General features: G+C 39.2%; 1 protein-coding gene across 6 annotated transcripts in view; it reads right to left on the bottom strand.

Annotated features, from left to right (window-relative positions):
- Positions 1 to 3,280: 3,280 nt before the first annotated feature.
- The window catches only part of UGDH (UDP-glucose 6-dehydrogenase), a 34,735-nt gene continuing 27,162 nt past the window's right edge, over positions 3,281 to 10,853 (bottom strand). For all 6 annotated transcript variants that reach the window (XM_081592484.1, XM_081592464.1, XM_081592493.1 and 3 more), the window contains 5 exons: positions 8,468 to 8,598; positions 8,093 to 8,226; positions 7,533 to 7,624; positions 7,308 to 7,418; positions 3,281 to 4,733 (listed from right to left, as the gene is read on the bottom strand). In XM_081592484.1, coding sequence (XP_081448610.1) covers positions 4,623 to 4,733; positions 7,308 to 7,418; positions 7,533 to 7,624; positions 8,093 to 8,226; positions 8,468 to 8,598 — 579 coding nt within the window. In that variant the 3' untranslated portion in view covers positions 3,281 to 4,622. The remainder of the gene's footprint in view (positions 4,734 to 7,307; positions 7,419 to 7,532; positions 7,625 to 8,092; positions 8,227 to 8,467; positions 8,599 to 10,853) is intronic.

Below are 10,853 nucleotides of genomic sequence, written 5' to 3'. Positions count from 1 at the left end.
GGCAAGTGGTAATGAAACATCTTAACAGAAGAGTTATTTCATCAAGTGAAATTTTTGGTATCCCAATGTAAAATAATTAAAATGGCATTTTATTAGCATAAATGTAAAAGTTTTTTTGGGCTCCAAAATTACTGCAGATGGTGACTGCAGCTATGAAATTAAAAGATGCTTACCCCTTGGAAGAAAAGTTATGACCAACCTAGACAGCATATTATGGAGAGGGCAATGGCACCCCACTCCAGTACTCTTGCCTGGAAAATCCCATGGATGGAGGAGCCTGGTAGGCTACAGTCCATGGAGTCGCTAAGAGTCGGACACGACTGAGCGACTTCACTTTCACTTTTCCCTTTCATGCACTGGAGAAGGAAATGGCAACCCACACCAGTATTCTTGCCTGGAGAATCCCAGGGATGGCAGAGCCTGGTGGGGTGCCATCGATGGGGTCGCACAGAGTCGGACACGACTGAAGCGACTTGGCAGCAGCAGCAGCAGCAGCAGACAGCATATTAAAAAGCAGAGACGTTACTTTGCCAACGAAGATCTGTCTAGTCAAGGCTATGGTTTTTCCAGTAGTCAAGTATGGATGTGTGAGTTGGACTATAAAGAAAGCTGAACGCTGAAGAATTGATGCTTTTGAGCTGTGGTGTTGGAGAAGATTCTTTAGAGTCCCTTGGACTGCAAGGAGATCCAACCAGTCCATCCTAAAGGAGATCAGTCCTGGGTATTCATTGGAAGGACTGATGTTGAAGCTGAAACTCCAATACTTTGGCCACCTGATGCGAAGAGCTGACTCATTTGAAAAGACCATGATGCTGGGAAAGAAGGCAGGAGAAGGGGACAACAGAGGATGAGATGGTTGGGTGGCATCACCAACTCAATGGACAAGAGTTTGAGTAAACTCTGGGGGTTGGTGATGGACAGGGAGGCCTGGCGTGCTGTAGTCCATGGGGTTGCAAAGAGTTGGACATGACTGAGCGTCTGAGCTGAACTAAACTGATGTTAAAGTTTTAATTTGTAACAACTCCTCATAAAAATAGTGAATGGTAAAATTAAGCTATTTTGATACAGATGTGAAATTGGGAGTCATGGGTGAGGTTTGCAGTCTGTCAGATCTCAATGGTCCATTTACTCCTTTGTTTTATTTTGGTTACATAGTCTTGAGAAAAATCTTGTTTGGTACAGCTAAATAACACACTATTTTAAAAATTTAAAACATCGTGCAATCTCAGGATACTCCCCAGTTAAATATAATGCAAAAACCTGAAAGGTGATTATCAAGAAATATTCGATCTTTTGAATTTGTTATTCCTCTACTCATTATTGCATAATTGACCATTATATCAAGACTAGACTATGTAACCAAATCTGGGTCTTCCTAGACATTTGAGTGTGGTGAGCATGTACTGTAGAAATGTAGGTATAGTCCTTTGTACAACTGCACAAGAATGGGCAGGCTTGAATTTTAAAAGGCCAGGACAGAGCTTTGACCTTCCTAAACAATGATGCATTAAAAACAAGCACATTTAAATGCACAGACATGGCAGGCAGCCTATACAAAATTTCTGACTGTGTGGTACAAGTTACTGCATCAGTAGTCTCCAGTGTGTAAAATCTGATATGTGTCCATTTCAATATGTCTGATCCTTTTCTTTCTGTAGCACAAATGATATTCTTTCTAAAAGTGAAAATGAAAGTCATGATTTTTTAATCAACAAAGTCAACTAATACAGAGATCTCCGCCCCATTTCCAACGACTAAATCAGCCAATCCCAAAACCTAATTGCTGTTTGGTCAGATATAATTATTAATGAAACGAGTTTGAACAGGAGTTTCTCTTACTTGAAGCTGAACGCATTAATTTATTTTTGTCATACCTCACAGCTTGCAGGATGTTAGTTCCCCAACCGGGGACCTAACCGATGGTCCGCTGCATTGGTAGGCAGATTCTTAACCACTGGACTATTAGGGATGTCCTGAGATTTTTATATATCCTTTTGTATTGATTTGAATTTTTAAAAATCGCGTCCATGTATTATTTTCAATTTTAAGTACTAGTTAATAATCTCAAAAGTACTAGCTAATAAATCTTTTTTTTGCCACACCATACGGCTTGTGGGGTTTCACATCCCCAATCAGGGACTGAACCAGGGCCACTGCAGTGAAAGCCCAGAATCCTAAACGTAGGCCACTAGGGATCTCCCCTAAAAATAGAAACATTGTATCAATTTTTAAAAAACACAAGGTCTTTAATTGTCTTAATAGGGAAAACAATGGTAACCATCTTCTTGCAACTTTTCACATAAAGGTATCAAATTGCTATAAGTTAACCTACCAAGTCACTGCGGGTGGGGGGGGGGGGCGCTTCTTCCCCATTACAGCCAGGTTACATGGCTCTTTGTCTTTTGTATTTTCCTCCACTTACCAGTTCTCCCACCTTCTAATCAGTAACCATGTTTTACACATTTAGTTATCAATCCTAGGCATTGAAACATCCTGCAACTTAAAACCAGTGCCTAATTCAAGTGCCGGAGAAGGCAATGGCACCCCACTCCAGTACTCTTGCCTGGAAAATCCCATGGACGGAGGAGCCTGGTAGGCTATAGTCCATGGGGTCGCACAGAGTCGGACATGACTGAGCGACTTCACTTTCACTTTTCCCTTTCATGCACTGGAGAAGGAAATGGCAATCCACTCCAGTATTCTTGCCTGGAGAATCCCAAGGACGGCGGACCCTGATGGGCTGCCGTCTATGGGGTCGCACAGAGTCGGACACGACTGAAGCGACTTAGCAGCAGCAGCAATTCAACTGCTGTAGCAAGACACCTTTGCATTATAATCCTTTTACTAGACTTCAAGATTATTAAACAGAATATAAGAATATTCTCAAGCAGAAATGAAGAGCAGTTCTAGTTAATACGCCAACTCCCACTTCAAAATCTTGTAAGAGTAAGGGATCATCTATTGTCTCTTTCTGTTGTTTTGTTTCCTTCACTCTAGCCTGCCAACTTTTTCTTAAGGGGTCAGATAGCAATATATATGAAACCCTTAAAATGTAATCGTGTAAAAATGTAAAAGACATCTTAGCTCACAGGTTGCTGGCCAGGTTTGGCCCATGGGATTTTGTTTGCCAATACCTGGTCTGTTCTCTCCCTTTCTTGCATCATTGAAAGAACAACATAATGCCCCTTTCTCAAAAAAGGAGTGATTTTCCTGTCTAATGTCATACTGTCATGACTTAATTAGTTACTTGCACTAGACAAAAAATAACCCACACACTGGCTTATGAAGAATATTTTATTTATGTATTTGATATCTGTACAGATGTCTCTGTCCTCATCTTTATCTCTGTATTACTGAACTGCAAAATTCCTAAAGGATGAGATTTGTATCTTTAAATCAATTTGTATACAGAGCACAAGCATCAAATGGACATATTTAAATAATGATAAACACAAGAGAAAATCAAATATAAGTCAACAAGAGACATAAGAAAAAAAGCAGATGAAAACACCAAATTCCTTATTTTAGGATTATGCTATACATTAACTTGTAAAATCTACTTCTGTAAGTTTACATATGAGATTATATTGATTTTATTACTTAAAATGGGAGAAACTGTGGTGAGTCACAGGAATAAAATACAAAGTAAAAGTAACAAATATTTTGGGCTTTCAGACTAAAAAACAATGATCAGCGAGGAAAAACAAGAGGAATGATACAGATTTTCATTTCACTACACTGATTTTTTCTTCATGTTTCTTAAAAAAACATTACCTTTTAGTCTTATTTGGATTGATTGGAAATGGGCAGTGGACTAAAGAAACCATCGATACAGCCCATTAAAAGGAGCAAAAGAACAATAACCAAACCATACTTGTAGGGTTACTTCTAATGTGGAAGCATAGGTGGCAAAAAAGCACAAAGGCCACATTCTGTCCATGGCACCGTCCTCAATTCAAGGAGACAAGAAATGGCATGGAAAACACCTCACCCAATTAATCCAGAAAACTTTAAATCTCCATGGCACTACTGGAAAGGTTAACAGGTTTAGCCCAGTATTTAGCACAGCCATTTCATGGCAGAAAACAGATGGGGGTGATGGTTTAGTCACTAAGTTGTATCTGACTCTGTTGTAATCCCATGGACTATAGCCGGCCAAGCTCCTCTGTCCATAGAACTTCCCAGGCAAGAATACTGGAGTGAGTAGTCACTTCCTACTCCAGCAGTGAAAATACATACTTAATGACAAGTAGATAAACCACTGATCAGAAAAACTGAGGAGTGCCACTCCCATTACCATTCAATATTGAAGTGCTACCTAAAGATATTTTATAAAGTAAAAAGTGTTTGAAGTTTAATTTTACAAAAATCAACACTATTAAAACCAACGTGATTATTTGCTACTCATCCAATCACTGAGGTAACAATATTATAAAAATATGTAAAAAAATTCTAGTTTCATAATTACCAGATATGCTAATTCCCATATAGCTAGTATAAATTTGATTATTAAAAAAATAGTTTTGTTTCCTTAAAAGTACTTGGTTCATTTATCATTTAATATCAGATAGGTATTTGCTATCTTGAAGTACCAAAAAAGTTACAAATAAAAATGGCAATGTCTATACTCTGGGTTTCTTGTTGGGCATATCCTGAAGACTAAACTTTGGAATTTCACCAGAAGGAGCATATGGAATTCTCTTTGAAGACACCTTCTTGCCAATTGTTTCAATCTAGAGGAGAAAAGAAAATTGTTAACAATACCTAAATGTAAAACTGTCATATAGTGTAATAAGAGCTAAACCCTAGATGATTTTTTTTCTTTTTAAAGGCAGAAAAAGTTTCTCAGGTTGTGTGGGTTGTTATGAAAGACCTTTGGTTCCTTCCATCTATTTTGTTTCTAGAGTCAGTCTACATTTCCCTTTTCATATTCATATCTAGACATGCTCACTCCTCTCGTTCTTAACACTAGACTCCCTCAAACAGAACAGGAGATTACATGCCACTGTGGCTTTAAAAGCATATGTGAAAGCAATAAACAGGCCAGATTCCCATTAATTCACATTCTTTCAAATTCTATTCTAATGTCTTGTTTCCCTTATTCTAAAAAACTTGCATAAGTTATAACAGCATAGTTTTTAGAAGTGCAGGCTTCAGAGTCTGAAAGGCTCCAGTTGGAATCCTGACTGATAATCGCTGATACCTAAACTCTCTAAAGTCTTTCTTCCTTGTTCATAAATGGTGTTACCCACCTACCTCAAAGGGCTGTGGTAAGGATTCAATTAGATAAAGTGCTCAGGACAGTGTCTGGCATATTAAGTCAACCTTCAATAAATCAATAGCAGTCAATTCTCATTTTGCATATTACATTTAAAACTTTCCCCCCTCTTTCCAAAATTATCAATGTTATCTTTAAAGACTCTGTTTCTTTAATAATAGTTTATCTCCTCTCTACAACAAAGATAAATATACTACATAATTTTCAGAAATGTATTTTTAATTAAAAAGGACATCTTTAATTAAAAATTAATATTTAATGCTGACTCATACCACAAAGGGCTTCTGCTTTGTTTACTTATTTATTTGGCTGTGCCAGGTCTTAGTGGCAACACTCAGGATCGATCTTCATTGCTACATGCAAGATCTTTAACTGTGGCATGTGAACTCTTGGTTGAACCATGTGGGATCTAGTTCCCTGATCAGGAATTGAAGCCAGACTACCTGCATTGGGAGTGTGGAGTCAGTGGACCACCAAGGAGGTCCCTCTGCTTTGCCTTAATCAATTGTCTTATAATGGCTTATAAATTCTCTTTATTTAGCAATTCTAGTCTAACAGTTTTTTTAACCCTTACTAGGAATAGTTAATTATAAGAGCTCAAACTCATTTTAAATATATATATATATGTCTCTGCATTTCTCCTCTAGATGAGTAAAACAGCAATGAGAGAAAATGTTTCTGTGCCTGCAAATAATGTTTAAAAAATAACATTGCTAAGTTAAGTCATGATTGGGAAAAACAGTCCCATTACTCACTAAGGAGGGGTTGGACAGAAGAGTCCCCAGGGTCTTTGATGGAATGTGAACTGACGAGGATGTCATCTGATTTGTGTTGCAAGTTAATCTCTCATGAATGAGGAGTGGGCACTGAATTCTAAGTAAGAAGGATCTTCAACAAGTCAGTGACAGGTTAAGAGAAACAGATCAGATATTTTGAACAGAGAACGAGGCCTTATCAGTACCTCTCCAAGACAGCTGGTGCTAAGCAGATGTGCACACAGCCAACTCTAAACACTGCTATGCTCTGCTCTGCTCTGGGACTCTGCTGACAACAATCTCCTGGCAGATTTCTTTATCCTCCCAACCTCCCCCTTGGGGGCCAGACTCCATGTCTGCTGAGGAAATGGAAAGTTGCTCTTTCTTATTAATACCTTTGAGGCCCCTGGTAGAACTGAAGTGGATGCAACATAAAATGTATTGTGCAGCTTTCTGTCTGCTCTCCAAATGTTCCATAACTAACTGACAAGCTTTGAATTAGAAGAGGGCCAGCACCACTGCAGCTCCTATACTTTTCATTCTAACCTCTCACAGCACCAGCATAGTGCTAAGTACTCAGAGATAGAAGATCCTAAACCAACATGGGACAACTAGAGTATTAAAACATTTCTATAGGAACAAATGACCTGGCCTCTGAGGGGGTCAGTGTGGTGCATACTGTGTAACAGAGCAGCTTTGGAGGCTCTAGAAAAAAAATTTTTTCAATACGCACACTTTCTTACTTAATGTTATATGAGGTAGGGTGAGGCACATCTTGGCCCTACAAACTTTGTAAGAGAGACCAAACTGAATGACCTTTTAGGTTATGAATTTGAGGAGGGAGTAGAGTACTTCACAAATACCAGAGACTTCCCAGAGAAATGACTGACGTTTTCCCCGAGTTATGTTATTGCTAAATGAGAAAAGATTAAAATCATAAAACTCACAGCCAGGGATTTGCCTGGCGGTCCAGTGGTTAAGGATTCACCTGCCAGTTCAGGGGACACAGGTTCGATCCCTTATCTGGGAAGATCCCACATGCCGAGGAGCAACTAGGCCTGTGTGCCACAACTATTGAGCCCGCGTTCTGCAGTTACTGAAGCCCACCTCCTCTAAAGCCTGTGCTCTGCGACGAGCAGCTGCCAAAATGAGAAGCCCACACACCACAACGAAGACTCAGTGTAGCCAAAAAATAAATTAAAAAAATGAAAATGAAAAAACTCAAAGCCATCGACCAAACAAATGAAACAAAACCAATTCAGGATGCTGCTTACCTGGAAGCCAATGGTTTGTAGTTCATTGTGGAGCCCATCCAGGACACGTCGTCCATCAAAGATAAAGGCTGGTTTCAGCATTTTTTTATGAATGCGTTCATAATCCAGTTCCTATAAAGAAAGAACGTGAGAAATAATTAGAGCATATACAGGAACGCATACTCCACCCCAAATGCTATTAGAACACCTCTAAAATTTTCCTTTATCTCACTTCTGTTACCTCACCTTAAACATGTCCCACTCAGTGCAAATCACAACAGCATGGGCACCATCACATGCTTCATAGGGATCCTTGGAAATGGTCACAAGCCGGGCCACTGTAACAACCCAACAAAAAACTGGAGTAAGAAAGGAGTGATTTGAGATTATGCATTTTAACACTAGGATTGCAGGAAAAATTCAGAGTCTGACAGAAGTGCAATGGTCTGGTTGAAATATGAGTGGGGGTAATGGTGAGGGGCCTGGAGTAGTCCCCAGTCTTGTCCCAGAAGCATCTCCTTGCAATCTCTGGGGCTTTTTAAAAGAATATCTTGGAAAAATCATTAGACTAATCCACTTCATTACTTGATTACTAATTAGTAATTATATTACTAATCCACTGGATTACCTCAAATCAAAGTTGATGAAGCAATGTCTGAGAGTTTAATTTTAGAGAATTGAGGTTGAAAAGAGGGGCCTAGCAATGATAAAAATGACAACAACTGAACAACCAAAGGTTTCCAGAGAACAAATAAGTTTGGGAGCCCAAACTCAAAATGATGCATGAGAGACAAAGCCTGACTTACCTTGGTCATCCTTTGAAACTCCTGGATGAGAAAGATCCACAACTATTTGTTCCCTTGGTACTTTTGGATCATATATATGGAGGTGTGCGCCTTCATCCATCAAATATTTGCTAATATATATACTAGATGACTCTCTGAAGGAAAAAACAAAAAACAAAACCCAGCTTTGCTATGCTTCTGAATGGCATATATTTTAATACCTATGGAATTTAATATACAGGTGAGATTCTATTTCTTGTGAGGATATGAACATACACTTTTTTACTCTCTATACTATATACATACATGTATTTCACATATAGAGCTACCATTAGAAAAATCAGGATGAGGAGTTAAGATTCTCAAGAAGGTTGAAATATTTTAAAGAACTAATACCTTGTATCACCGGTGTCCTTTTTGAAGGCAAACCCCAAAATAGCTATCTTCTTATCTGTCACTGTATTAAACAGACTGTCTATGATCCGGGAAGCAAACCTCCTTCTCTGGTAGTCATTCATGTCTATAACCTGAAAGGACATGTACAATTATGCAAGGATCAGTTAAAAGAGGTACAGCCTGGGCATACACTGCTTATAGCTTTATGGTTAGTACTCTTGTATGAATACAAGCCTTATGAATTAACATGAGGCAAAAGTTACCAACCTCTTTAGTATCCACAGATTAGAAAAAATAAAGAATTTTACCCACTCCCTTCCTTTCCCACTCCTCCCTACTCTGAAAATTTTAAGTTTCATTTGGTTTTAACTTTACATGCATCAGACTGGGATGGATGTTAAGGTGGGGAGCACAGGTAAATTCTAACCCCATTTGAGGTCTGCCATGAGGCCAGCCTAAAAAGGCACATAGAAAAGTGTTTTCCTTAGCTAACATCTCCAAACCCTATGGAAGCAATTAAACTCCAAAGTACTCGCTCATATGCTTAACTAGACCCCTCATCAAAACTGAGTGTGAGTAGCAAGAAGATAGAGAACAGTCAAACCATGCACAGAGCTACAGTTGCCTCTGGATGAACCCTAACACCATGAACATTTGGAGAAATTTTTAACTAAATGTTACAAGTAAAAGTCTCTGATCATCTAATCTGTTACTCTCCTAAGAATTTATAAACAAACATCATATTAGTGACCAGAGGAATATAAGGAAAGACTTTTTTTTTAAGGCTCTAAGCTTCTGGAGTACGTCAAGGCTGTATATTGTCACCCTGCTTATTTAACTTATATGCAGAGTACATCATGAGAAACGCTGGGCTGGAAGAAACACAAGCTGGAATCAAGATTGCCGGGAGAAATATCGATAAACTCAGATATGCAGATGACAGCAGCCTTATGGCAGAAAGTGAAGAAGAACTAAAGAGCCACTTGATGAAAGTGAAAGAGGAGAGTGAAAAAGTTGGCTTAAAGCTCAACGTTCAGGAAACTAAGATCATGGCATCTGGTCCCATCACTTCATGGGAAATAGATGGGGAAACAGTGGAAACAGTGTCAGACTTTATTTTTTTGGGCTCCAAAATCACTGCTGATGGTGACTGCAGCCATGAAATTAAAAGACGCTTACTCCTTGGAAGGAAAGTTATGGCCAACCTAGATAGCATATTTAAAAGCAGAGACATTACTTTGCCAACAAAGGTCCGTCTAGTCAAGGCTATGGTTTTTCCAGTGGTCATGTATGGATGTGAGAGTTGGATGGTGAAGAAAGCTGAGCGCCGCAGAATTGATGCTTTTGAACTGTGGTGTTGGAGAAGACTCTTGAGAGTCCCTTGGACTGCAAGGAGATCCAATCAATCCATCCTAAAGGAGATCAATGCTGGGTGTTCATTGGAAGGACTGATATTGAAGCTGAAACTGCAATACTTTGGCCACCTCATGCGAAGGGTTGACTCATTGGAAAAGACCCTAATGCTGGGTAGAATTGGGGGCAGGAGGAGAAGGAGATGACAGAGGATGAGATGGTTGGATGGCATCACTGACTCGATGGACATGGGTTTGGGTAAACTCCGGGAGTTGGTGATGGACAGGGAGGCCTTGCGTGCTGCAATTCATGGGGTCGCAAAGAGTCGGACATGACTGAGCGACTGAACTGAACTGAACTGAAGCTTCTAGAAGCCATCTCAGAGCCTGAGAGCTTGGGAAATGAGCTCAAAGCTTTAGAAAAATCAAGCCTTTTTTTTTTTTTTTGCCACATAGCTGCAAGTCATGTGGGATCTTAGTTCCCCAACCAGGGATCAAACCTGTGCTCCCTGCAGTAGAACCATGGAATCTTAACCACTGCACTGCCATGGAACCTGGAAAATGAAGCCTTTATCTGCATTTTCCCCACAATGGACAGTAACATAAAGCCGTTACACTAGGTTGAATGAAATGAACTTAGTAAGTGTATATTTCCCTAAAAATGCTCATTTCCTTACTTTCCTACTCACTGCTGAAATCTGAAAAATTATAAACTTCGGGAAAAAATATTTGGAAAAGGTACATACACTGGCTGGTATCTTGAGCAAATTACTTAACACTGTTAAACCTCAGCTTCCCCATCTATAAATGGGATAATATTAATGATGAGAACTAAGATACTACATATAAAGTGCTTTAAAGAGTGCCTGGCACAGAGTAAGCACTCAATAAATGTTAACTCTATTTCCAGTTTGAGAAGGGTCTCCAATTTTAGCTCTGTGAATCTCAAAGAGACAAAACAAATATCAACACATGCAAACCACTTGGAAGCATAACAATAGAGGTTCTTCTTTTACTTCTATCTTATGCCTTTC

Source organism: Giraffa tippelskirchi, chromosome 1 (genome assembly GCF_054371585.1).
Source record: "Giraffa tippelskirchi isolate mGirTip1 chromosome 1, T2T-mGirTip1v1.2.pri, whole genome shotgun sequence".
Lineage (NCBI taxonomy): Eukaryota > Metazoa > Chordata > Mammalia > Artiodactyla > Giraffidae > Giraffa > Giraffa tippelskirchi.
The sequence above is the reverse complement of the archived record's forward strand: the minus strand, read 5'-3'. Positions and strand labels throughout refer to the sequence as shown.